Source organism: Asterias amurensis, chromosome 8 (assembly GCF_032118995.1).
Source record: "Asterias amurensis chromosome 8, ASM3211899v1".
NCBI classification, from domain to species: Eukaryota; Metazoa; Echinodermata; class Asteroidea; order Forcipulatida; family Asteriidae; genus Asterias; species Asterias amurensis.
In genome coordinates this window covers 4387998-4411852 of record NC_092655.1, presented here as the reverse complement: position 1 = coordinate 4411852, position 23855 = coordinate 4387998, and the positions used below count along the sequence as shown (strand labels likewise).

The following is a 23855-nucleotide window of genomic DNA, read 5'->3' as shown; positions in this document are numbered from 1 at the left end:
ATATTTTGTGTTGGTAATGTGTTTATTAATGACAGGACGAGTATAATAATTATCGATATCATTAATCCGTTTGCCCTTGGCGAACGCCAGGGAAACTAAAATGTATAGCTGCTGGGGTCCCTCCTTTGTTCGAAGAACACCTGTGATGATTTTGTACTGTTTGTTGTTTTTGTCTATTATACACACCGTCGCAAGCAGTGATTATTATTTTGCCCGGGGTTTTGTTTTTAAGTACAGAAATATCATCCACACGCGTCATGTTTGTTTACTTAATTATTTTATTTATTGATTATTTAGACAGGCTGGCCTTATCAGTTTTGCAACTGCTATCCCTAAGGGCCTTGTTTAAAAACAGTAACATGATAAATTAAAAGGAACAAATAGTTGTAGGAGTTCTTGACGGTCATTATGATTGAGGGTTGAAGTGTTAATATGCTACAAAAATAGTAGCAATGAATGACCCTAAGTTTTTTAACACCCCGTTTGTACTGCATGAGGTTCTGTACTTTCAGGGTCGAAAAGGGGAAAGCAACTGTTATAGTGGAATTTCTGAAAATGCGAATGTTCAGGCATTTTTGAGTAAAAGTGGGGAACCAGACCTTTTAACACATTTCAGGTGTGCTGAATCCGCAAAACTTGGTTCCCAAATTAGTAAAACAGCAATTGTTAGAATTTTCGACGGTTGTGATTTGAAGTTCATAACAATTGCAAATTAAAATGGGAAAATAGTTACGAATGACCTCGAGTTTATATAACTGCATGGGACTTAATTGTCATGGTTGACAATTAAAGGGATTGGACACAATTCTTTCCAGTCTGAAGTTACATACCCCATTCAGACGTAAACGACATGTCGCGCAATTACATTCCCCCATGATCGCAATTAAACGTAATTAGTGAGCCATCTCCTTCAGGACGAAGGTCACTTGCGCCTTGTTCCGGTTGTTGAATCGATACTTTCCCACGTTATTTGCTACACTTCTCTCTGGAGGCAGCCACACTGCATGGTCGGTGAATTCATGTGCGATAAAGGGCACAGAAACAAAGCTAAAAAGGTCTTGTCTAATCTGTGGAAGAAAATGTGGATTTTGTACTGCAGGGGAAGTTCTTTGGCAAGCCCGATGCTTTACGAGGTCAGCGGAGGTCCCTGGTCTTGGTGTCTGTTGTAATGATCCAACAGAACTTTACAATTAATGGACTTGAAATTCGCAGATTATTAACTCCCAGATACTATGATTCCTCCATTTCTTACGTTGAGGAGCCTAAGGTGCATAACAAATATATAAATATATTCCTTACTAGTAGCCAGAGCACCATACAGTTACCATTGCTGTGACTTGGACCTCACTTACTTCTTGCTAGGCAAAGAAATTTGCCAAGCGGTATTTTCTGCTTAACAGCTTTATAACTACATCAAATTATTGCGCGTTGAACAAATTAAACTACTGGGGGTATTGTTTGTAAATGAACACAACTACCTCTTGATCTGTTCACTCTACAACAGTCTTGGATATTCAGTCAGTCGTAAAATCAAATTAGTAACTCGAGAAGTCTTCCTCTCATATAATCAAGAACGTGGAAACTCTCACATTATTTGCTTCGTATCATACTTTATTGCACAGGGAATAACTGTCTTGTGACATTTTGCTAAAATACACAATAAAAAAGTGATCCTTGAAACTTAAGTCATAATTTACAATTTGTTTAATTACTTATGGCATTTCCTTGCCACAGATATATTTATTATCTTCGAAAATAACTTTGTTTGATTATCTTCTGAAATAACTTCAATTCGTTCGATGAACAGAAACGTGACACTAGGAAAGCCTGGATAACCGGTAACAGTAATTATGCATCCACAGTAACCATTAATTAGTCAAGCAGTAGTGTAGAATCCAGCAGTCTCCTGAAGACGGACTGACTATAGTGTTCGGAACATCGAGTCCAAGGTTCTTCTTAGAAACACATATCACTCAAAAGAGATCCATCTACATGGTGAAACAGAAACTTGACGATTGTCTTTCCACAGTGCAACCCTTTTAGTCTTACTTGGCAATTAGTCATCTCAAGTTATATATTTGAGTTCTTTATTTAGATAGATACTTGTGTAAACAGATTGATAGAAAACGGACGAAAAATGACAAATTGTGTTTGCTTGAGGTAAACACAAATGTGGTATCCGGGACATTTTTAATACACTTTGACTCATTTTAAATAATTTAAGTATTCCCTTAAATACTGTTTTATCTGGATATTACCATCTTCTTGAATGTGATTCTGACTTGTACAAAATCGTTATTAAATATATACATGTATGTACAGAAAAAGATAACTGCTTTCGATTTGTTAAATTGAGGCAATTACCAAAAACACAAGAGGACTGATTACCCAAGAACTTATCGTATAATAATAAGAAATCATAAGAAAAAATTTGGAGGCTGTTTTGCAGTGGGAGGGCCGAACTCCTCAAGGCAACAGGGTATCACTGATATATAAAATAACTGCATCCTTATAATACAGCCCATAGGTCCTCAGAAACTCAAGAGATCCTTCTAGTTGGTCACTCTGATACATTGAAGCCATTGAGAAAAGGTAAAGGGTCCACTACATGATTCAGCCTTGGGCTTGACAATTGAAGCCAGAGTTGCTCTGCAGATGCCTGGCTTTATTTCTTAATCACAGGATTAAATAGGGCAGGCTACGAGGAGTGTATCAAACTCCTTTGGCCTGCTGCCGATTTCACAAAATGCTAGGATGAATCCTATCTGGAGTTTTATGACAGGTAACTCGTCCTAACTTCAATGCGCCCAAACGTCTACGGCTAGGGAACTTAACTTGGCCCAAGTCCTAAGATTAATCCTAAGTAAGGAAGAGTTTGGTGAAATAGACAGCAGGCATGCTGCTTTACTTTCGAAGACATAAACCCCCATGTAGACACAATGAACAGTTCAGCCACCCAAGGAATTCACTACTATGTCAATACAGATGAGAATATGTTTGAACATTCAAAGGCACTTTATCAGTACATCATATGTCGTTATGGCGTGCCATGCCCGATCGGTCAAGAGCACCACACTCAAGCTCTGGTGTTTCTGATCAGCAGACTGCGGGTTCAAGTCCCATTTTTGAAATCCTTAAGAAAGACACTCCACCATTATTGATTTGACCTTAAGATGAGATGTAAAGGTCCCATGTGTAGAGTAATGTATGTAACAGAACCCAATAAACCTATTGTTCAGAGAAGGTCATTGCCTGGTCATGTTTTTTTTTCATGTTTGACTAGACTCAGTTAAACTTAAGTGCTACGTGTATAAACATAATTATGTATAATAGGTCTTATAATTCCAAACATAGCTCTGCATACCAGTAGAAAAAATAATGAGTGCTTTTAGATAACCTTCAATTGTAAAAAGAGCTATCAATCAATCAATCAATCAAAGGTCATTTATAGAGCGCCAAAATCAAGAGTTTGTTCTAAGGCGCTGAGGCACAGTTGACTGGTTAGTAAGCCTGCTGGGACAGAAGAGCTTTAAGGAGTGTCTTGAATAAGGTGAGTGAGCTGGCATTTCTGATCTGTGTAGGAAGCTTATTCCACATTTTGGGGCCATATACAGAGAATGATCTAGCGAATAAATGTAGAGATGTTATTACTTTTATTATTATCCTGGTGATGTGCTGAAAGTTGGTTCACAAACATAAGTTACAAGCACAAAAGTTTGTTTGGTGCACACCTAAATAGTGCACCTGTGAAAAAAACTCAGTTTGAAGCATTTCTTTCACGACAGTTAAATACCAGTATTATATTACTATGGATTATGAGATAATATTCATGGTACATATTTTATATAAAAAAATGTGTACAAATAAAAAAATGTTAATGGCTTTTCACGACACAGAGTCTTTCTCAAAGGCTAGAAGCTCTTCGAGAAGGACTCTGCTAGGGTAGAAATGTCAAACCGTTAACTATTTTTTGCCATAGGTCCATTCGGTTGGTAAGCAGTTTGCAACAGTTTTCTCGTGCATATTGTATCACATAGAGTTATATCTATAATGGGCAACTCAATGAAAATAAAGTTATAATAATATTTAAGAAAACATTTTAAATGTTTGCATTGTCATTCAATCTATTAAACACCATAAAGGCCCAAATTCATACAACCCTATATACATTTATACACATTCTATTTCTACAGCAAAAAGTGGTGAAGAATCAGTCTCTAGCAAAGATCGCAAAGGGATATTTAGCTGGTAGCCTGCTTCTGCTAAGTAGGGTTTGTCTGTGCTTAGCAAAGGTGTGTGTTACTGTTAAGTAGTTCTATGTAATTGGCTTTATGCTGTTAAGCATGTAACTACCTTGCAGCCAGGGATCACATCCGAGTTTAGGATACAACCTGGGAAGCAGCAGCACAAGGGATGAATACAGTGAAAAGAGTTTACGGCAAAATGATAATACTACAACCAATGGAAAGGTGAAGTTTGCCACACAGATGTGTGCAAGACTTTGCCACACAGCAGAACAGCACAGAGTCTTTAGGTTCTTCTTATGCTCGGTTATGCTCAGATTTGCAAATACAGTTGCGAATCAATCAACCCATGTCATACATACAAAAAAGCGCCCTCTGGAGTTGATACTGACCAGTCTGTCGTACTCCGCTATTGGATGGTGGAGAACTCTTGTAAGACGCTCTGCTGTTCTAAATTGCTGACCACAACATTCTTGCGGAAGTCACCGATGATGGCACGTACCTATAGCAGGAAGTACACAACACTTTATTATCACAAGATACACACATTAGCAGAAGGGCAAAACCTAAATTGATATTCTTTATCCCTATGCAATATTAGAATATAAAGAAACAATGTAATTGTTCGGTCATGCTAAAAACAACCAGGCTAGGCCTGAATCAAACATAGTTTGGTGCCCTCCAGTAACAACAACTGGCAAACTTTGATAAACCAGGAAAAATGCTTCAAACAGTTTAAAGAAGATTTCAATCAATAACACCCAGGCTAGGCTTGAATCAAACCATGCACCCACAGCAATTGCCGTGGTGCCCTGAGTTTCTGCTGTGGTGCCCTTCCACAATCTTCATTGTGGCATAAATGGATATTATGGCCAGCCCCTAAGAAATGTTCTCCCAGATGCACCAAGGTAACCCCAGTTTTCTCTGCCCCTGTATTCCACACCAAGCGTACAAAAACAACACTTAAAAAGAAAATCCAGCTCCCCTAGCACACTCTTCATTGTGGCATAACTAGCAATTATGTCCAGCCCCAAGAAATCTTCTACCAAAGTATGTGTCGCCTGGGTCCAACCATCTCATGCTGATGTAAAAGGTGTACAGAAAATCCATGAAGAAGGTAGAAACAACCACTGGCAAACTTTGATCAAACAGCTAACTACTTCAAACAGTCTGAAGAAGACTGAATAAAATTACAAATAGTCTGGTCTCTGCAATGGTGCACAAAAGCTATTGACAGACCTTGAAACAACCCATGGCATCATCAACAATTGCTGTGTTGCACTGCTTTTTGTTGTGGTGCCCTTTGCAAAGTTCCAATACAATTTGACATTTTTACAAGAAAAGGAAAATTGTTGTGCCTCTTCGAGAACCAAATTCAAGGCATTCATTGACATTCAGCACAGTTTCCCTACACTACTAGAGTTAAAGTGGCTTAATACTTAAAGGTGTCCGTGTAGCTTCCAATTGGTTCAACTCCCTCGCTTAAAGACCATGAACAAGTCCAGCCTGGCCAAGCAGCTGTCATGCTTAGGGCCATTATCACAGTAACGACTGGTCATGAATAATGACAAGTGGACCTCTGGGGGCCATTAAACAGTGTCAGGGGCAATAGCTGTCCATCTGTGGACACAGTGACCTGATCATTGAATTAGATTGCGTCAACTTTGTCACCTTTATGGTGGAGGTGTTTTGGGGGACCTAGTAGGGTAATATATGGGTCTATTCCTTGATGAATACTTATTGAGGACAGACAATCCTCCCAACAAACAAACAGACCCTCTGGAAACGTGGGGTAGGCATGTCTGAAGAGGAATTATACTTTGAAAACTGAAGTTACATACAGTAGCGGTTTCTAAGCAAGTAAACAATCTGGCTGAGCAGTCAAACATAATCTAACACAACTGTTCATGGGCAAACATGAACGTGGACTCTTTGGTTAAGGGGGCAGAGGTATGTAAATTTGCCCAAAATTTAACACATATAAGTACAAATTTCTAATATCGCATGAAAAGTCTTCGTTTAATTTTGCTTTCCCTGGCTGTTTGTTTTGTTTTGCTGCGCCAGAATTTCCATGACTGTTTTGACTATATTTGTGTGGAGGCAGTTACCTGCCCACCCTTGAGTCTTGATGTTGTGGTATATTAACCTGCTAATTACAATGCCAATAACTACTCTCTGCATTTGACAAACTAATCAGACAATAAAAAAGTGAGTTTCTTACGAGTAGAGTGAAGAAGGCGGTTTCCTTGGGTTTTTCAGCGTAGCGTTCGTACTGGTCCAGACTGTCCTGTAGTTTCAGCGTTAGGGTGTCGTAGTTTGTTCGAACAACCTCCAGTACCTGAAGGATGAAGCATTGACAAAAATCTACTTGAAATTTTGGTACTTACTATTTGCCTGATTTACAGAAACGATATGGAAAATTGCCACACGTCCACAGTCCCCCCTTTAATGAATGGAATAGTCTCCCTCAACACAAAGTTAATGCCAGGACAGTGTCTAAATTAAAGAGAGAGCTTGATGTCTGCAAACAAAATCTAATAGGAAAAAGGGTCTCAAAATAATTAAATAATTTCTCTAAAATAATTTCTCTGTATAAACTTGAAATGTAAGTGCTTTTCTCAGAAACATTAGCAATGTATTTTTTTGGCAATATTTCTTTACACCTGTATCCACTTTCCACTTAAACAATGATTGCTATATCCACCCATAAAGATAATTGCTTAAACAACTATCCCTTAATAGAAGGATTGCTTGATTCACTATCCACTACTCAATATCCATCCCGCTGAGAGAAAAAAAAGCTTCAAACTAACCTGTTCCTCAGTGAGAGCTGCTTGTTTGTTGGCCGCTGACTTAGAGTCGATTTTGGGTGAAAAATGATTGATGATTGCTCTGCAAAATAATCAAATCACAAGATGAGAAAAATGATATGAAATATTGCAGTTGACTTCCATTACAATTTCTGATTTTGTTTTAGTTATTGTTTCATCGTATTTACCTCTGGTAGTAATCATTCAAAAGCTTAAAGGAAAGATGTACATTTGGTAATCAAATTTAAAAATAATGGAAATAAAAGCTTTCGGTAACAAGTCTACAGCAGCTGTCAATACTAAAAAAAATTGTTTAGGAACATTTCACTTTGAAGTAATGTAGTTAAAAGATATAGTTTTTATACAGTTCACCAAAATTTGAATCACATTGGAGAACCTTTATATCTCTGCTCGTTCATTATTGATGTTTACCTGATATTTACTAGACTGCTTGTTAATCTGTTTGCTGTAATCTTGTAATCTCCATTGTTGGTTGAGTGACGCAAAGCTTCAAAAAGACGGGAAGAGAGAAAGAAATTTGAAAATTTAACTTTTGAGACATAATCAAATACCATATGTGTATCTACTTGCTGGGTAGATTATTATCTTTTTTGAACTTGTCTTGCCATTTATTCTGCTGTCGTGGAGTAGATTTTTAGAATTCGGGAGACTTCTCAGTTCTGAAAAGATCTGTCATGCCTCTAAACAACTGGGTGGAAGCTAGGAAAATCAGCGAAGACTACTTGTGCTTAATAGTGGAGGGGACTTCTTGATATTAAGTTCACTGCTGCGATTTCAGGCTGTACAGTAACTAAAGGGTTAATAAAGCTGGGGTACCAGCTATTAGTGGTATGTTAAATCACTCTATGGTTAGATCTACCCGATTACCAGCTAAGTTCTTGCTCACAGACAAATTCAATTTGTTTATTTTTTGATATTTCTTTTATTCATCAAAGTAGTGACAAATTACATAGGAATTGGTTAAACACTTTACAAATAAACTGTCATAATAATTGTGAGATATAAGAAAAAAAGAGAAGAAATGTAACAAACCCAGGAAAAGGAAAGAAAATTATTAGAAATAACACAAATCGTATAAACTTACCCATGGAGTAAAGGTTATCAAAGACTTGATGCATGCGGATGAGTTCATAATACAACTCGTCATAACTGCCGGGGGTTGGGAGGAAGGTATCGCCGTAGGTGATGAAGAGGTTGAATAAATTTACCACCTGTAGATCCAGAGGACATTCATTTTATTTAATTTGATTTACTATCATTTAATTTCATTTAATTTTAATTAATTTAACTTAATTAATTGTTTAAATTGTTTTATTTAATTTCATTTAACTTAAACTCATTGTATTTAATTTTGTTTCACTTGATTTCATTTTATTTTATTTTATTTTATTTTATTCCATTTTATTTCATTTTAGTTCATATCTTTTTTATATCAACCAATTAGCCACAAGGAAAAATGACTGAGTAGATTTTGAAGTATTTGGAATTGAGCAAACAAAACTTTGCTGGGGCGGGACTTGAACCAACATTCTGGATTACATGCCGGTGCTCTACCAACTGAGCTTTCTAGCCCAATACAGGGGGTTTCCCTATTTTGTAAATATATTAGTTCATGAGTGCCAGTCAGAAGCCATTTAACGGTAATCGCACCTGAGTTTACGGTACAAACCTAGGAAGCGGCAGCCAGGGGCTCACCTTAAGGTGATGGGACATTCAAAGGGGGTATACAGCGGAGGGATTCTTACCTGACATGAGAGTTCAAATATATTGCATTTACCGACCAGCGAAGATTCATTGGAAAGGAGAAACTTCAACAAGCTAATCAGAGCTGTGTCAAATAATCAGAAAAATATTATTACTATAGAGCAATGTGGATCACATATCACTCGATGACCTGTGGCCATTTTCAAAGAGCTGCTTAGCGGCCAAGTTTCCTTTTCATAGTGCTGCCAACTGTAAGCACACTATAAGGCATACTAACCTTCCATTGCGTACTTTGTGGAAATGAATATTATTTTGTTTAGCTTATTTTTCTCACCTGTCCAAACCTCTTTCCATGGATAGTGTAACCGTACTCTGCATTTCTTCTGATAGCATAGGATTCTATGGATTACACCGGTACACCTCCTGTGCAAATCAACACCAAAATAGTACAACAGTTTCACTCATCAAATAGTAACAAATAACAACATGGAAATAACCAAGGAAATCCAATTCACACAAATCCAATATCATAAAGTTGGTAGATAGAATATAAGCTTAGCAAAGAATAATAATTTATTGATTTATATTGGGCCCAGTCCAATAAAGAAATTCACAAGCGCAAAACAAAATAATTAGACAATGAATAAAAAGCTAACAACTGGTTAAAGCCAGGAATTACCACAACCCTCTCCCCCCCCCCCCCACTAAAACTGAAAACACAAGACCCTTACAGGAATCTCCCAACAGTAAAAAAGCATTAACATAAAGACAAGTAGGATTTGAAACTTTGCATGGTGGAAATACTCAAGTTGAAACCAACAGCTCTATTCAGACCCACCCCAACTCATTTAGAGATTATCGTTACATGGTGTTACCGCAAACCTTTCCATAACATAAAGACAGTAGATATAAAAATGCATTGACAAAAAGACAGACTGCTTTGAAAGGCAAACAAACTAGCAGGGCACAAGGGCCGAGGACCTTTTCCAAATAAAAAAGGTTCAAGAAAGCCAATTAATACTTACAGGTAAAGATCCAGTGGAAGACACTTCATCATATGACTCATTATAAACTCAACCATTAAATCTGATTGGAAAGAGACAAAGAAAGATAAATATGCTTTGTTCCTTGTTAAGTGTGGCCTATCATGGCTAAGAGGTTGTGCTTACTGGATTTGAGCTCTGGTGGTCAGCAGAGTGTGGGTTCGAGTCCTGGTTGTGACATTTTGTGTCATTACGTAAAACACTTAACAAACATTGCTTCGTCCTTCAGATAGGACGTAAAGCTGTAGGTGTTGTGAAGAAAAGAATCACAGTAATCATTATCAGGGGGGGTCACTGTTTGGTTTGTTTCAATCATGTGTGTATAACTCATAATACAATTGATTCACATCAGTTGACCTGTGCTCAACTCCTGCGAAAAATTCAAACCAGAACCAGGACTTTGCAGGAAGTATGAACTTTGCAGGAAGTATGAACCGAGCTTCAGGGGTTAAAATATTAAACAAACATCAGCAATCAGAATGAAAAAGGAGGAATATCATGCCTGCCCATTGGTAATTGATGGAATATTTATGATAAATAATAATAATAACACCATTTATATTGTGCCTTTTCCTTAGGTTGTATAACACTCAGAGAATGACAAGAAAATAAACAGCAATGGGAATGCATGTAACCTACCTAAGACTGCACAAGCCAGCGGTCTGGATGCCCATACCATCTCTGTTGATGCTTTCCTGTGCCTCATTGGCTGTGAATACAATCATATATGGAAAGATATTACTATTAACATTGACACTAAACTTGTTAAGTTTGGCCTTGTCTGTACAAATCAGCGCCACTTGGAGCAAGTTCAAGCAGCGATCATTTGTCAACCTCTAGTCAATGTTCCATGGTTACCTACGCATGCAATACATCCTGGGTACCAGGCAAAATGGCCTTCAGAACCTTAAGAAACTTAAACTGTATGAAAATGCCTGGAGTGGCTTTCGAAACATAAAGTTTGTCATTTGGTCAGATTCCCTAGGTCAATGGCATCAAATCTGGATTTGAAGTACTTAAAGTTGGGTTAAGTCCCTCACTTGCACTTAACCAAAGCTACAAATGTGCAGACCCTCATGAATGTAAGCTCCTACCAAAAAGTTTTGTTTCTTTAAAGGTAGTGGACACTATTGGTAATTACTCAAATAATTATCATCATAAAACCTTTCTTGATTACGAGTAATGGGGAGAGGTTGATGGTATAAAACATTGTGAGAAACAGCTCCCTCTGAAGGTAATTTTGGAGAAAGAAGTAATTTTCCACGAATTTGATTTCAAGACCTCAAGTTTAGAATTTGAGGTCTCGAAATCAAGCATCAGAAAGCACACAACTTCGTGTGACAAGGGTGTTTTTTCTTTCATTATTATCTTGCAACTTCGACGACCGATGGAGCTCAACATTTCACAGGTTTGTTATTTGATGCATATGTTGAGATACACAAACTGTGAAGACTAGTCTTAAACAATTACCAAAAGTGTCCACTGGCTTTAAATGAATACATGGAGAGGATACTTCAAAAATTATCTTGCAATACTGAAACAAAGGGGACTACTTACAGCTCTGAAAAGTGGAACACGGAAGGACAGATTGGCGTCATGTAGGAATGAGTTGGCGTACTGGTCCTGTACAAATAGGATCCAAAGTTTGTTAGTCATAGGTTAAATCTCCTCAGAGATTATTAAACTCTTTCATGCAATGGACTGGTCGCTAGGACCAGTTCAAGCAGCTTCACAAAAAAAGGTTTAAAAAAAAATAATAAAGATGGCACAGACATTATATTGGATTCTTGGGAATGGCTGACCTATATGGTGTAAGCTTTAAAAGACTTTTCAAATTATTTAACAAATTTTCAGATTTTTTTTCAAATGGCAAAACAAGTCAGAAGTCAGACTATAGTGGGATATATACTGCCTGAGTTTTAAATAATAGAGGAATTAAAACACTGCCACATACAGTGAACAAACAAAAAACGGTTTTCTGCTTTAAATGTAATACTTCATAGGTCTGAATATTTGTTTGATGTGGTAGTCTCTTTGTCACTTACCTCAGCAATGCATGTGAGAATTATAATACACAGTTTGGTGTTGTTCTGTCTCCGCTCCTCTGTTGTGAAAATCAAACACAGGCACGTTAAGAAAAGTCTGGTAGTGTAGTCTCAAACAAAAAGTCATAAAATTTCCAATGGAAAATCTTAAGGTTTACTGGAATCTTCTGAAGGGGCACCAAGGCAACGATCAGGGACAATTTCCTTACAGGGTGCCCTTTAAACAAGAACAAAATGCCCTGGCGCCCGTGCCCTTTCATAAATATATGACCGCCATGTAATAAATTCCATGCCTGTTACGTAAGAATCAAAGCCATAAGACGTACCTTTTAGGTCTTGCATGACCATAGAGCAGTATGTGAGAAATGTGACCAGGATATTGGTGGGTGTTTCAGTGGCAGCTGGTAATGACCCCTCTGGATGAAGACCTAAGAAACAGCAGCAGAAAATACAGTCTCGGAATGTGGAAGTATGAGACCTATTTGTTTTATCAATCAATCAATCAATCGTTAAATTTATAAGGCGCTAATCCACCAGTCGTTGCTCATAGGGCCGTACAGTAGAGTTTTGAAAAAAGATGAGATGAGCAACATTTTGAAATTTGCTAATGAATGTTCTAATGTTCTGAGGAGAGATGATTCTAAATCCTTGGTGCTGCGATAAAAAAGGAACAATCGCCCCAACTGTGTTCTTTGAATGTTAAAAAGTGAAGTGTCGGAACAGGAAAGCAGATTTCTGACAGGTTCTTTGATTGACAATAAGTCAATGAGATATGAAGGGGCTGACGTATTGAGGCAGCGAAACACAGCACTATGTAATGGTTTATAAGGTGCTGTGGTGCAATATACAGCTGATCAAACCAGTAACTGAACTGACTATTTCTTCTGATTCATGTGTTACCAAACTTGCTGTTTTCATTTTGTTTTTTTTGCCAGACCATTGCCATTGACAACCTTCTGGCACTCTTCCATCTGAGCTATCTAGACCTAATATTTTTAAAAATTTAACTTATTTGCATCCACAGGAAAATATACAAAGTATGGTTTGAAAAAAACAATCTAAAACTATCTAAAACCCAAATTGAGGCAAGCATTAGAGAAAAGGAAAGCGCCAAAAAACGACATAGACAACTTGAACGATTAAATACACAACAACCCACCAAAATGTCAACAATAAGGGACTACAATGCAGAAGTCAGAAATAGTCTGCTGAGAAGGATAATGTTGGGAATATCCCTACTTTGTCAATATGGGGAGGAGGTTGATAACTGGAACTTACTCTGTGCAGCACTTGGCACTGCCGGGGGTGATGGTGGGCAAGAGGTTGAGGGAACTGGCTGCATTGGCTGGGCATGATTCTGCAGAAAAAGAAAAGAAAATAGTCAACCGCAGTTCTGCGAAAATCAGAAAACATGATTTTCAAAAACAGATTGCCTGCAGTATTGATATTTGGTTTGAGGAAAAAAGTATGAACTTTTCCTAGCACACAAGGGCCGACCTACATGTACACATGGTGTAGGCAGTAATAGATTTTTCAGGCCATTTCAAAATCATGATATTCTGATTTTTCCACTGGCAACAAAATAAATCGGAAAACAAAATAGGAAGAATATATCGCGCTTAATAATATAAACTTGATGTAATTTTGGCTGGTAACCTGTTTCTGTTGAGCAATACTTTTCTATGCTAAGTTTTTGTGCTAACAGGCTTTATGAAATTGGACCCTGCTCATTTCTGCATAGGATGGGATTACCATTGGGTTTCAACAAGATAAAACATGGGGAAAGAAACCTCTATATGTCACTCCAATTACTTACATGTGACAGTACTGTCAAGAAATTTCTGTTGAGATGTACGGCTTCATACAAAGCAAGCAGGATGCAATTGTCAGGATCGATTCTGAATTGAAAAAGAGAGGAAATTACTTATCAATCTCAAATGCAACAATTATATGAAAGCAAAGACCCTAACTAACTAACTGGTAAATGTCCTGGAGGAGTTTTCGCTCTTGGACGAGCTGTTGTAATCACAGTGTTTCAAACAGTATACGCTGTTTTTAAACAAGATTTACACATTGGTGTACCTCATACCCCACCTTGTCCTCAAAATGTACAAAAACAAGCTTCAATACTTTGGTCACATATCCAGAAGAGAGGGGGACAACCTTAAGTAAGATGGTTGTGCAAGGATATGTGTTGAAGGTAGTCTTGCACGTGGCTGTCCAAAACTTTGTTGGACAGACGGAATCAAAGAACTCAATGGCTTATCAATAACCGATTCAATATCGGTCTGCACTGGACAGGCAGAAGTGGAACTCCATCATAACCAGGGTCACAAAGGGTCAGCACTGACTCATAGGACGACAACGACGATGTACCTCATTCTACCCACCCGCACCATGCAAAGTTTCAAATATCACTTACTAACATATAAAAGTTCTGTTAACGGCACTGGGGTCGATTTCGACCCCTGGACACGTAAGGTAATTACTTAAAAAATATATATTAGCATAGGCATGTGAAAGCACACACATTTTGTGCAACAAGGGTATTTTTACTTTCATTATTCTCTTGCAACTTTATTCACCAATTGAGTCAAAATTTTCACAGTTTTTTTGTTTATGCATTTGTTGAGATACACTAAGTGAGAATACTAGTTTTTTACAATTACCAAAGGCGTCCAGTGCCTTGAATAAAAAACATGAATGGAACTGACATAGTTGATTAATGTATGATGGAAACAAAATGGCTGACCTTGTTTGCGTGTGACCATTTGTATCAGCAACAAACATGCTGCCCACCTAGATCAATTAACAATAAAACAATAGATCAATTAGCAAGGCTTAATTAGTACAGGTAGAAAATTTGCAGGGGAAGATGGTCAATATAAATTTCACTGTAACCACAACATCAAAAACAAGGTGCAAGAGTAATGAATAGATTCGTGCAGCACACTGTAGCATAGCATATATCATATTTAAATGAGCTAATGAATATTCATAAAACTACACTTTTAGCCCAATGTACATATCCAAAATATTTTCTGAGCATTTCAACATTTTAAAAGATGTGCAAATATACAACAGATGTGTAGTGAAACTTGAAAGCGAACTGTAAAAAATACCTCATGGCTTTTTTAAGGATGTTTGAAAAACAAATTATGCAAATGAGCAACCACCATGAGTAGAAGTGCACAGCAATAACCACTAGTAGTTTTCTCACAATGTTAATAATTAGATCCTTCTAAGGTCAACGGGAGATGATGATTGGTTATTCATGTTCTATATGTGAGACATGTCACCATTTATCCTTGTTACATTCTGACATGAAACCATCTGATCCCCTACACTAAAACAAAAGGATCTTATCTAAACAAAATCAACAAAAAACACATATCTGCAAGTCTAATAATTTAATGCTACAATATTTCTGTGTTAAGTTTGAAAATGTTGAGAGATTTCATGGCATCGTTTAATGGTAAGCAAATTCTAGCAGAGAAATGTCCGTAAGCGCGACTGTATTTTAAAGGTAATAAATGAAGTTGGCAGCCATCTTGTGCCTTCACTATGGATTTACATTGTAATAGATTTTCATACAGTAAGGGGGGGGGTAGCATGCCTTTTTACTTTTTGGAACTTGAAATATCCATGGGTGCCATTCCAGCAAGCAAATATTTTGTTATATCATTAGTAGCAATTGTCATTGTCTGCACTGATCTATTGTTTCATCAGAAGAGTTGCTCCCTGCAGTGGCATCCAGTGAAAATTTCACATTTCAGCCCAAGTTCCCTTTCTTCACCTTTGGTGCTCTATTATCTTTGGTTTAAAGGTCAAATATACCTTTGATTTTGGAACCGTTTGGTTGTCATCCTATATGAATGTAGGTATATACAGGGTGTGTCCAATTAGCTTCCTTGTGTCAACCCCGGGGTGCTCATTCAGGTGAGCCCCTGACAAGAGCTATCGAACGATCACTCACTCTCTCGCGGTGACGTCATACACCTCGGGCCAGCCCCAAGTGACCCACTCCATAAGCAGGGCACTTGGGGCTGACCCGGGTTAGCCCCTGGAATGACGTCAAAGCTATTCAAACGTACTTGGAGCAGTTTGGGGTCGACCCAAGGAAGCTCAAGGAATGCACCCACAATCAAACAAGAGTGTTAACATTACATCACACATTGAAAGTAAAGAAAACACTTACCATGTTCGTAATGGCTGAAAACCAACCAGTGTATGCAGTATCATCTTGCTCTAGTTTGAACTGACTGCAATCAAAATAACATAGAAGAATAAAATAACTGTGGCTTCTCTGTGTAAAAAAAACCCTAAAGCACTTTAGACTTTGCGAGTCTAAGTTGACTGCCACAGCAGATCAAAGGAGGCAAGCCTGGAAAGCCTGAGCCAGCAATCCTCAAGAAGACGTCGCATCCATCATTCCCTTGGAACTGCCAATGTACCTCAGGTGTATGGACTGGCCTCATCAACTACATGAGCAACCACAAACAAACCCAGGCCCATGGCTCTGCTTGCTGCTGAATTCCAGGCTAGCGATCATCGTTCTTCGCTAACGGGGCAAGCGCCAAATTCCTGCTTTGTGTAAGCAGAGAATGTCTAGTAATGTCACAAAAGTCACACAAGCAAACATTCCCTGCTAACCAGTGAAATATGCTTGATGTACATGTAAGTGCATAACTCCTAGCTTACATATGCGCTGATTCTTTACTAATTCTGTATAGCAACTTCTAGGATGGGTGCTCACGTGTTCGCAGTCTCTTAGACATCCACGCAAAAGCTTGCCCTGAATCATTAGACATAGCAACTGTCTCTTAAGTCTGAGGAACTCAAATTTAAGAGGTAACCTGGACTATAACAAGCAAGAAATTGTACCAGACATTATTCAAATCTAACCAGCAAATGGCGTATTGTAAATGCCTTGAGACATGCAAGAACACTTACCTGTTGTAACTTGCTAGTGTTAGAGAAATAACAGCACCAAGTCCCTGTCGAAAAAGGAAAAGAAAAGGATTTGAGGCATTGCATGGTGAGGTAGCAATATATATTTGGTTTACGATAACACCATGTGTGTTTCTACTTGCCAGGTAAATTTGTTCTTAGAGAACTGTCTAGCTTTATTCTACTACCGCGGAGTAGATTGATCGGGTGTTCGGGAGATGTTTAGATATGAAATGCAATCTTGGGAAATCTGACCTGGGCAGCACTGTGTATTTTTCTGAGAGTGCAGGCCCGCCCGGCAACGCCCACTGTAGCTATATCACTGTTTACATCTTCTCTTTTATCCATCCTATCTTAAATCCCTTTTTTTGTAGTTTGTTTGTTTGTTTGTTTGCCAAGGGATTTTTTAGTGCTAGGAAGCAGTGTTCTTTAACAAGTGTGCAAAGTTTTCCCTGTAGCCTTTTATTCTTATAAAGTTCAGTGCATTTTGTAGTTTTTGTATAAGCTGGGATCCATGGGAGATCAGCGAGTCTTATCAAAAAGCCAAATCTATTGTACTTACTGTGAGTGCCAGTTCATCATCCATAATAGATAGCTTGACAATGTAAGGATTGGCCGACTGCAAAGAAAACATCAGAAAGAATGTCATCTTCAAAATATAGAGCCTGGAATATTACAAATTTAGCATCTGGATACCTATTTAAAAAAATAAAAATAAAAATAGACAGCTCTTGAAGAGCCCATATCACCAGAAGGTCCCTATGCGCTTTGAAGAGAGAAAGAAATATGTTTAAAAATGCAGAAAAAAATTGAATTTGTGACAACATTTGTGAATAAATGTATTTAATTCCATACCTCATATTTTCTGTAGTTGACGAGAAGAGTGAGAAGTAATACTGCTTCGTACCCATGCTCCTGCCTTGATGAAGGGTTTCCCAATATCTGCAATATTCGAGAGAAAGTAATACATGTAATAATAATCAATTTTACAACTGGAGAAAACTAGTTCTTTTCGTTTAGGTCGTGACAAGTATCATGCCGGTTATGGGAACAATAACCACAACTGTGCAGGGAAAAGTATGTATTTTTAAAATTAATTTTTAACATAACTATTTTGTTAACAGGAAGGGGAAAAATGAACTGTATTGAGTTGCCCAGATCAGGAATAAATAAATATTCTTTTATAACAAGTATTAACGGCACAACAAGCCACAACTGTGCAGCGAAAAGTATGTCAATTTTTGTAACAAAAATATTTTTAAAAACAGGTGAAAAAAATGAACTGTATTGAGTGGCCCAAATCAGAAATGATAAATATTCTTTTTTAACAAGAACCTACCTGTAGAATAGATTCAAACACGCTGTTTATCATCAGATATTCCAGAATGGTGTTTTGACTCACGTTATCTGTCACCTTTATTCCAGGGGAGAAAAAAAAACAAGCAAAATACATAATTATAATATGGTTTTCACCAATACATTGATGTTTGTAAAGAATTTTATTTTATACTAAATACTTTCCAGACTCCTGTGAACTGACCGTGGCTAAGACGAGGAGAAGTCTGAGAGCCAGATTCTTGAGACTGACAGAGTAGACGCCGGTAAGAATGGAATTTAACCTCTCCACCAAATTCTGCAAAACAAAGTAACCAAATACAAACATGTTTTTATTAAAGACCTGCTTGAACGAAAATGTCAAGTCGTGAACTTTGCTGAATTCCACTTAATTTTTTTTAGATGAATAAGGAAATCGAGTCATATGATTATAAATAGGTTTCAATTGTGTACAAAAACAATCATTTTGTATGCCCTTGTCCAGAGCTTTTCTGTGAGATTTGCGAAAAGCCCCGTTACGTAATCACTCTCAAAACGTCATAAGTAGATAAAGCCGCTTTGTTGCAGCGTGGATGTATAACAAAGCAAACTCCCACAAAATTGACGTCAGCGGCATTGTCCTTTGACGCCCGCTCTCAACGGCAGAAGTGTTTTTAGTTTTTCAAAAAACCTTTAGGTAGGGGCCTGATTTTTTAATCGATAATTATGAAAAGTTCAGAAGTGTACACATATCAAAATTACATTAAAATGGTAAACAAGTGCATTATAAACAAGTAAAAATACCATTTCTGTTGAAAACATTCCGCTCAGGTAGCTGTTTAAATATATATTGACCCAATTTCAAGGAGCTGCTTGTCCGGAAAATCCTGCAAAACAATTCTGCTTAGCAAAAGGTGCAGGATGCCAGTCACAGATAGAACATATTAAATGCTATTTTGGTTGGTTATATTTATATTCTGGTAAGCATAATTGCAATATTCTGAGATAGTTTTTGTACTTTCAGCAGCTAGATGAAATTGGAAAAGCATGTATTCTTTGACATCGTGTTTAAAAAAAAAAAAAAAAAAAGCTGAGCTTGGTGCCGATTTCACAAAGAGCTAAGATTGATCTAAAGGGGAGGTTTACACTTGGTGACCACTCTTAAAACTAATCGTAATAAAAACTGACTTGGCTAGAAGTACAGCAGCTTCAATAGTATAAAGCAATGTGAGAATTACATCACTTTGAAATCTATAATCAATAATGACCCATCCTGTAATTTGACAACGCCATTTAGTGAAGTAAAATGTAAACCTCCCTTACCGTCATGAGACTTTCAGCTGCATCAAAACCAATCAGGATGTTGATGACGTCGAAGCCATGGTCCGATAAAGTCCTTTTATGAACCCCTCTCACTAAAGCACACAGTGTCTACAGCAAAGACAACAACACAAGGTTACCACATAGGTAGGAAAAGACATGCATATAATGCTTGATAATGGGTGAAAAATGGAGAGCACACATTTCGCCAATACTCTAGTGGCTTCATCAGACTGGCAGCGCATCAAAGCTGGTTTTCTTCTTTTATGCTTATCAGATACAACTATAGAGGGTTATTTACTATGGCAATCCTGTTGGTAAGTCAATGTCTCACACAGCAAGTTTTCACAAGTTCCGATGTGGCAGGAGATTCTGTCCCCGCCCCCCCCTCCCCTCACCCACTATGTAGAACTGTGTACAAAATACTTCTGATAGTGTCCTCTTTTGAACCATCCTCCTTCAACCTACATTATGTTTTATGTAGGGAGGGGGGGGGGGGGGGCACAACACACAGATTTTCCCGAGGACAACGGCTCCAATTGCACACATTTGTGTGTACTTTACAAAAACAAACACTCACTTAATTCTTATGATAGAAACTTTTAGTTCTGAGAAGACCTTAGACTTTGGATGGGCACTTCAAGGCAAGGGTTTATACTTAACTGATTTGGGCTATCAACCCAAGTTAACCGCCACCAGGAGCACATTGCCTTAAACTCCTGGGGCTAAAACTGGGCCTGAAACAGGGTTACCCCCTTCACAGTCTATAAGGATGTAGGCATGGGTATCATCCACCCGCTGGTAGAGCAGAATGCAATACTTTCCCAACTTTTGATCAAGCAGTTATGGTATAGTGCCTTGCTCAAGGGTACGTGTGTCATGTCCGGGAATCAAACCCACACTCTGCTGCTGACAATGTCAGAGCTTGGGTTCGGTGACACGCCACACAGTGTGGAAAGAAAAGTCCTTATTTTACAGCCCATGATCTCACCTGTAATGCATTGACTAATCTGATGGGGTGATCCTCCCTCAATGCAGCTACACTGTGATAAAACAACATGTTGATATTCTCCTGGTGGTTAAACGTATCAAACAAAAACAGTGCTCAAAAATCATTCAACATTCTTCAGAAATAATCACAACAGTGGCTTCTTACATAGCGCTCATATCTATTACTCAGTGATGCTCAAGGCACTTTAACATTCAGTATTTTCCTGCACTTGAGGTAATGTGGAGCTATTTTTTTTAAAGATGATACATTTTTCCTTTTACATAACACCATGTAATGGTTCACAAGGTGCTGTGTGATCAGACCAGGAATACCTGGGCAAACCCCCTTATCTTTTCGATTAAAGTGCACTTGGTTTTTTTAACGTGTGTTTCACAACACACAGGACCAGCGGCTTTACGCCAAATGCAAAGGATGCAACAATAATGGTCAAGTGTCTTGCTCAAGGATACGACAGGACTTGAAACCACACTCTGCTGAATAGAAACACCAGAGCTTGCAATATCTTAAATGAAAGCTTGTAACATTCTTGAATATATAAAAAAAATGTTTTTAGATTGTTAGATCTAACTTTTTAAGACTGAAACTGAGACCTCACATCTTTAGGAATGGTTGATGTCTACCTCTCTTTAACTTAGGAAACCTATGTGTTGCATTTCTGTGGTGAATTTAATGAAAGGACCCCTCCCTCTTATGACCTGATCTTACCTTGAGCTTAAGTAACCTCTGAGGATCCATGGCTCCAAGTTCACTCTCAATATACTTCACATTTGCCTGGATTGAAAAGAAGAATTCATTTCGTCATTTACCATTTTTAAAAAATTTGTTTAAAGAAATAAAGATTAAACAAAATAGGTTTTTATTGACTCCCCTACAAGAAGGATGTAATAAAAATTAAGAGAAAGATGCAAACATCTTGGACAAAATACTACCTTGAGGAGGAACAATTCATCCCAGAAATTTGCATTGCCTCTGGACGGATCCTGCTCCTGTGAAATTATAAAACAAGTGATAAGATTTAAGGGGGGGGGGTGGGTTTGTTGTTGGGGGCGGTGCACACATCTCAAGTTTCGGATGCACCAAAATTTAGGTTTCAGTTTTAAAGGCAGTGGTAATTACTCAAAGAAATTGTTAGTATAAAATCTTACTTGGTAACATGCAATGGGGAGAGGTTGATAGTATATAACATTGTGAGAAACAGCTGCCTCTGAAGTGATGTAGTTTTCAAGAATAAAGGAATTTTCCACAAATTTGATTTTGAGAAATGGTCTCGAAATCAAGCATCAGAAAGCACCCAACTTCGTGTGACAAAGGAGTTTTTTCTCTCATAGTTATCTCGCAACTTGGATGACCAATTGAGCTCAAATTTTCACAGGTTTATTATTTGATGCATATGTTGAGATACAGTAAGTGAGAAACTGGTCTTTGACAATTACAATAGTGTCTAGTGTCTAGTGTCTATAACACTTGGGTATTGGAGCTAGTGAAAAAGTATGGGACACTAAGCAGAGGGACACCAAACTCTTTGAGGAAGAGTAGGGTAGTGTACTTTCATGTTGGACCAAAATGAGTAATGCTAAATGATTGCAGTGGTGTCCATACATTGCACCAGCTAAATGTGTATACAATGCAGGAATAAATATTTGGATCTTGGTAGTAGGAACATTTTATCAAGTACAACGGCTGACCTGTATACCCATGGAGTGGGCTGCTATACTTCTGAAAGCATTATTATCTTTCTTCTGATTTTTCCAAGAGCAAAACAATTAGACATCAGACTAAAGAAGGAAGAATAGCATGTCGGACAATACCCATCCTCTGAAAATTGTAGCTAACATAATCTGGAGGAAAACATTAATTTTTTTACAGTATGTGTAACTTTTCTTCCTTAGCAATGTGTAAGAATGGGGGAAAAACACATAAAAACTCTAAACCAAAAATCAATGAGAACTTAAGACAGGGGTTCACCTTAAAAAATGCATCATAAATGTCTAAGATCTTCTCCTTCAATGCCATCTTCCGGTCCGATCCTTGTCTTAAGAGCGTTGTTCCTTTAAACCGCGGCATTGTAGAAGCCGATCCAGTTTGTGATGTACAGACACAATAGTACAGACAGCTAGTTATACCCTGATGTTTGTGGTCTTGGATTTTTACAAAATCTTTTCTCCTTCTTCAGTTGAAGTAGGGCGTCAGGACTCGGGTGGGTTTGGCTAAAAAATGAGAAGGAACGTCTTAAATTCATTTGATTTTCACTTCTTGTAATCTCAGGCTGAGCCCTACATTTTATGTTGATCAAATTCAAAATAATACAATCTTTTTTATTAAATAGGCCTATACATGTATTTTCGTCTTATCACTGAATCGCAAAAAAATATTTATTTGTTCAATTTGTATAACTGATGATCATGGAGGTAGAATTCAATACTGTTTTGGTGAGCATGATCGAGAATGACTCTCTTTGTCAGCTTGGCGTTTATACATAATACAAGTTAATCCTGCTGATCCATGGTCACCAAAGTTCTGTACGTATTATGCATACTCCCTCGGCCTATTATTAAAGTAGTAAAGTACAATACAAGCAATTAAAACAGTTGTTGTAACAGGCTTGTAAGTTGTCATTGATTTATTGGAGTAAAAAGTCCTTTGAAAGCCTGCAACCTGTTGATGTTACACTATTTATTAAAAATTATTATTATTAATGGTTTATTAAAAAAACCTGCTCATTGCGGCCTACTGGCTGAACTACACAATACATTTTAAGTAACTTACAAAAGTTGATATGAATCACATTTCTCTATTTTTATGTAACTTGACTTTTTCTTCACTCCACCCCCCCCCCCTGAAAAAACACAGACAACGCCCCCAATATAGTCCTTCACATATCTTATTTATTCCCCTGGACCTCACAGGGGCTTTGCCCCTAGCCTACTGTACTAGGTAGCCCTCTGGACCACATTGATAATGATACGCCTGTTAGTGTCATGCCAACTTCACATGATGAATGATAAAGAGTCTGTCATAATCCACACTGTTCACTTGACAGTGGCAGAGCTGTACAAAACAATTTTTTTTTTTTAAACGACCGGACCGTTAATGTCGTGTTGATGATGAAACACAACAAACAATATTGAACGCAAGCATGCCTACCGTAATAGTGGAATGGAATGAGACCAAAATGAAACAAAGAAGGAATACATCACCCACTCATGGTGTAAAAAACTAACAACAAATGTAACTAGAAAATACATTTAAATGAATGAAATAAAACTTACACATTCGCAGAAGACACACGGGAAAATCTGTGATGTTGGAACTTGTTCAGTCTGCTGCCATTTGTCATATTAAAGTGACCACAAGGCAACTGAACAGGGTACAAGACCCATGTGATGAGAGAT

The 23855-nt window shown here is 37.8% G+C and overlaps 1 protein-coding gene and 1 non-coding gene across 2 annotated transcripts; one reads left to right on the top strand and one right to left on the bottom strand.

Annotated features, from left to right (window-relative positions):
* Positions 1 to 1604: 1604 nt before the first annotated feature.
* LOC139940877 (armadillo-like helical domain-containing protein 3) lies at positions 1605 to 23796 on the bottom strand. The gene is made up of 27 exons (XM_071937254.1): positions 23733 to 23796; positions 22429 to 22670; positions 21393 to 21449; positions 21169 to 21234; positions 20443 to 20523; positions 19455 to 19562; positions 18358 to 18450; positions 18157 to 18231; positions 17673 to 17759; positions 17380 to 17436; positions 16821 to 16864; positions 16066 to 16129; positions 14620 to 14666; positions 13684 to 13765; positions 13146 to 13224; positions 12194 to 12295; positions 11868 to 11926; positions 11380 to 11445; positions 10462 to 10531; positions 9805 to 9865; positions 9114 to 9202; positions 8821 to 8903; positions 8160 to 8286; positions 7487 to 7562; positions 7058 to 7136; positions 6466 to 6582; positions 1605 to 4746 (listed from the first exon to the last, which is right to left on the bottom strand). Exons 2-27 carry the CDS (start codon positions 22525 to 22527, stop codon positions 4654 to 4656), a joined length of 2061 nt encoding a protein of 686 aa, XP_071793355.1. The 5' UTR covers positions 22528 to 22670; positions 23733 to 23796; the 3' UTR covers positions 1605 to 4653.
* Positions 15103 to 15206, top strand: LOC139941272 (small nucleolar RNA U13). Its single transcript, XR_011786591.1, has one exon. It is a non-coding gene; the product is annotated as a small nucleolar RNA U13 (small nucleolar RNA).
* Positions 23797 to 23855: the final 59 nt, after the last annotated feature.